Genomic DNA, 4,731 nt, shown 5'->3' on the forward strand with positions numbered 1-4,731 from the left:
TATTCTTATACACAGATCATTTTATTGTAAAAATGTAAGCAATTACAATTCAACCTGCTGTAAAATCAATGCAATATTAGCATAAGTGTAATTTCAAGTGAAAAAAGAATGAATCTGATCAATTACCAACAGGAATAAACATTAAGTGTTAAAGTTATTTCCTGAAGACACTGATACATTAAGTGTGCTTTTACTATAAGGATCTTAGAAAAATAAAATTCTCTGAGTGGAACATCTTTGCCTTACTGTATAATTAGTTATAGCCATATTTTTATATAGTAAGTCATGAGGTGATATGTAAACATACTAATTTCAGCAAGATTTTTTTCTTACCCTCTGCAAAAAAAAAAATCACGTTTCTGGCTAGAAACTTCCAGTCATTTTATTTTATTTTTTGGTACCAGGAATCAAACTCAGGACTTTGCACTTGCAAGGCAGGCGCTGTGCCCCTGAGCTGGCTCCTTGGCCCTAATCATTTTACATGAATAATCCAACTAACTGTCAAATGCAGACACATGTTTCCCATTTAGTGACTGGTGAGCCCTAAGCTTTATTTTCCCGTAGGGAAATAGCACTGAAAGCCATTGTTACATCATTTGCTATTGATACCTGGATTATCATTTCAAAGACATTAGCTTGCACTTGTGCGCGTGGCTCGGGAGAAGCGTCCACCCAGCCACAAGCAGGTGACAGGTGGGGGCGCGCGATGCTCTGAGTAGCAGGTGCAGGGCTCCCACAGGAGGAGCCTCACAGGTTAGCTTTCTCCTTTGCAGCCAGATGAGATCCAGCCTGCACAAAGGTGTGAATCGCGTTCTGTTTTAAAAGAACAAGACCAGCAGTTTAATGAAATGTGGCATCTGTCTTCACTTTCATTTGCACCCAAATGGAAACGATAACTCAGGGTTTACCCACGCTGAACTGTTTTATCTTATCCTGTTTGGAGCAGAGGGGTAGGGGGCGAAAGTGGGATTGGGATGTGTCGTGTACATGTGCTAACACCTCACGATAAATGTGTTCCTTATGTACTGCAAGCATGTACTAATAAAAGTAAAACTTCAAAAATGGAAAAAAAGGAAGCATGTGTTTTGCAAGCCAGTTCTTTATATCTCAGGGGAGTTTTGGGATAACTGCTTCAGAAATTTGTTACTTACAAGTAACGGTCCCTGAAGAAAATAATGCTAAGGAAAGGCCAAGCTGTGTCTCATCTAATCCAGCGCGCCCACGCTCTGCTCCAAGCTCACCTTAGGCTTCTCAGCGTTGTATTTGTCCAAAAGAGCCTGGACGCGGGCCCCATAGTCAGGGTGGACGTCCATGAAGTTCTTGACCTAGAAGCAAATGAAAATAAACATAAGTGTCACCTCAGCCCCAACTAGCCATTGCCCAGTGCCTCTGCCTGTTTATTCAACAGGGGAGGAAGGAGGTCTCCGCAGGAAGCAGTGTCATGCGCTGTTAACAGACCCTGGAAGAAGACTGTAGAGTCCAGGGCAAATCTTCTGTGCACCAACTGGGCAAGCTTGCAGAGGGTCACTTACGTTATCTGAGCCTCAGTGTCCCCTTCACTAAATGAGCGAGATAATTACACCTAAGTGGTATCATAAAAATACTCGGCCTCTGTCCTATGTTCCTGGCACAGAGCTCCTGAAATCCTTGTAATCTACTGTCTTCTATGTACTACTCAGATACTCATGGGGCAGCCTAGAGAGTCCCAGGATGGAAGCAGTAACAGAAGAACCAAGAGTGCAATTAGAAGCACCTCTCTCCCCAGCCCGAACCTCCAGTGAGGGAGGAAGGCTGAATCTGTGTTGAACCATGCAAGGGCAATGATTTGAGCCCACGTATATGTCATGAACCTCCATTAAAAACCTCTAAGTGGCAGGCATCGAGGAACTTCGGGGTCAGCAAACACATCAAGGTCCTGGAAGGGTAGCAACCCCAGGGAGGATGGAGCCCGCAGCCTTCCACACCCCCTGTCGTGTGCACTTATACATCTATTGTTTGGCTGGGCTGGTTCTGAGTTGTAGCCTTTATAACACGTGGACAAAGTGCTTTCCTGAATTCTGAGCCATTCTGGTAAATCATCAAACCTGCGGCAGGCTCGTGCAGACCCCTGCATTTGCAGTGAGAACCTGCAGAAGCATGGATAGCCAGGGTGCCTCACCTGACATCTAAAGTGGGAGCATCTGGTAAGGCTGACCCCTACTCCAGAGATTTACTGTCAGAATTGAACTGACTTGTAAGACACTAGGTTACTGTCAGAGTTAGCGCACTGCTTCTTATTGGGGGCGGGGGAACCACCACCAACCTCACAGATACCACGAGAAACACACATGAGATGAGCTACATTTACTACACACGCAAAGCTGAGCTCGCAGTAAGTAATTAACAAGCTATAGTGATTTGTAGCAAGAACTGGGCCATGTACAGAGATGTTTACATAGACACTGGCTTTTTCTGCGAGGGAGGAATTCCTTATCACAGGCTGAGCCCAGCAGAGAGCGGGGGAAGAGAGCCTCAGGAACCCATAGGAAGCCTTACTGTTTCATCCTGTGTCACAGAAGACTGCTCGGGATGTGAGCCCAGTCTGATTCTGACACACTGTCTTACCCACCCTCACAGGTGAAGTGAGCTAAAACCCACCCTGCCTATCTCACAAAGCAACCACTGAGGTCTCTGCTGATTCCTGAACCCGGGCCCATAGCAAACTAAAACACAAGAAACAGCAGTGTTCCTGGATTTCCATCTGTGCGGCCTGTCGGGACACCAGAAGTCAGAGGGTTCACGTGGCTCAGGAAGCAGCCACCAGAAATATCCTAGCCCCTCAGCTCCAAACTCCAGCTGCGTTTAGGGCAGGGCAGCTCTCCCCACAGAAAACAGGAAGTTAATTTCAAGTCTGCATCTGAAGGCGGGCTGAGATGGCATCACACGAAGCCCTGTGGGCAGATTTCAAACTGCAAAAAATGTCAGCCACGTTTCCTATCATCTAAAGCTTAAGCAAAATTGTGGCAGGAGCCATTTTGGTATCAGACGTTTACCATCTGGTACAGAACTGGACCGCAACTAGGACAGAATACACCCTGAACATGTCGTATGACATAAAACACTTACAGAAAATAATGAAAGGTCTACGGAGGAGCACTACTTTTTTGTAAGGTCCTTCTTAGTTCCAATAACAAAAATGACATTTCTTGGTAGCGTTCTTTCACAGAGCTGCGATATCTCCTTGAGCCAGTAGGTGTCACCCTTCGCCTGCCAAAGATTGACTCACCGCTTTCTTCTGGATGAAGAGCTGCGCGTCCTTCAGGTGGCCGGCGATGTTCTCGCACAGGCGTCTGCGCTCCTCCTCCTTCAGCACTTGTGTATAGAACGTCCGCACCTGCTCGGCGAAGCGCAAGCGCAAAGCGTAGAATAGTCAAATCACCAGGAACAACACTCCGCCAATATGCCACGTTTCAAATGCCAGTGAACGTTTTTAAGCTTAAAGATAATTTGAAATTAAAACCAAAATGCATTTATGTTGCTTCTTCACTTTTCGTTTTGTTATAAGCAAAACGGGAGGAATTCATTTGCTGATAACAGCACAAAACTGCTTGTTAGTAACATCCTCTGTGGCCTCCCCTTTAAACCTTTTGCAAATACAGGAACATAATTCAAAACCCCACTGCAGTCTTCATACTGTGCAAGATGTCTCTGAGTGTAAACTTAGCATAACACAGCCGGTGTTTAACTTACCCAGAAGCAAGAGGAAATAAAAACCAATTCATTTACATGCATTCATTTCTATAGTTACTCAGAAGTCAAAATTTGGGGGGCCAGTCAGATATTAATAGTGGCATTTTGTGCAATTATTGGGTTTATCCCTAGAATAAATACCAAGAGATTAAAAATTATAAATAGGAGCCTAGTATTTGGTCTGTGAGCTCTAGTTGTCCCTGCTCACCTTTGTGGTCAATCATTTCTGGGTTGTAACTTTTCTAATATTTCATTCATTCATTCATTTGACAAATATTTATTGTGCCAGATTCTTCTTTATGCAATATTTTATTAATGTTTATGAAGTTCAATAATACCCAGTTATCCAAAGTGACAAATTCATAAAATGTTGAGATATGTGTTATTTCTCTAAATTATCAATATCAGGATACTATGAATTTTTTACATTTAAGAAAGTTGAAGTCCAACACCGAGCTTTAAAAAACAATCAAACTTCCCCTTTTTAAAATCAAACTTTCGATATTAGCATAATCCAATGGAAGCACTATGCCCTGTGGGTCTCCTCACATCTATTTCCAATTCATAAATCCTCTCTTAAGCTTTATCTAACACTTTATATAAACATCCACTGAGTCCCTATATCTGTTCAATTTTTCTCTCAAACACTGTATTTTTATGTTTCTAGAAATTTCTATTTGGTCCTTTTTCAAATCTACACTTTTCCCCTCAATGTCCTATTGCTGTCTTACAGGTGACATTCATTTTTGCACCTCCTCACACCTGTATACATGCTTCCTTCAAAGCCACTTTCAGACTGTCATGTATGAGATTCTCCCATCTACTGCACGTGCAGTGTCTTGTTGCACTGGTCTCCCTGAATGTGTTGTGATTTTCCTTGTATGTACTGCGACTCATCTTCAGCAGGAGTCATCTCTGGAGAAGAACCAAACACACCCTGTCTGAGATGCCTTCACACGGTGATTTTCCCATCACCTCTACAAAGGCCTCGAAGTAGTCACT

General features: G+C 43.5%; 1 protein-coding gene across 1 annotated transcript in view; it reads right to left on the reverse strand.

Moving 5' to 3' along the window:
* The window catches only part of Cat (catalase), a 42,998-nt gene continuing 38,267 nt past the window's right edge, over window positions 1-4,731 (reverse strand). Inside the window, exons 11-13 of the mRNA XM_005384146.2 lie at window positions 3,266-3,373; window positions 1,242-1,325; window positions 1-813 (exon numbers count right to left, since the gene is read on the reverse strand). Coding sequence (XP_005384203.1) covers window positions 748-813; window positions 1,242-1,325; window positions 3,266-3,373 — 258 coding nt within the window. The 3' untranslated portion in view covers window positions 1-747. The remainder of the gene's footprint in view (window positions 814-1,241; window positions 1,326-3,265; window positions 3,374-4,731) is intronic.

The sequence above is a fragment of the Chinchilla lanigera genome, unplaced genomic scaffold (genome assembly GCF_000276665.1).
Source record: "Chinchilla lanigera isolate Chin_1 unplaced genomic scaffold, ChiLan1.0 scaffold00021, whole genome shotgun sequence".
In the NCBI taxonomy this organism is placed as follows: Eukaryota; Metazoa; Chordata; class Mammalia; order Rodentia; family Chinchillidae; genus Chinchilla; species Chinchilla lanigera.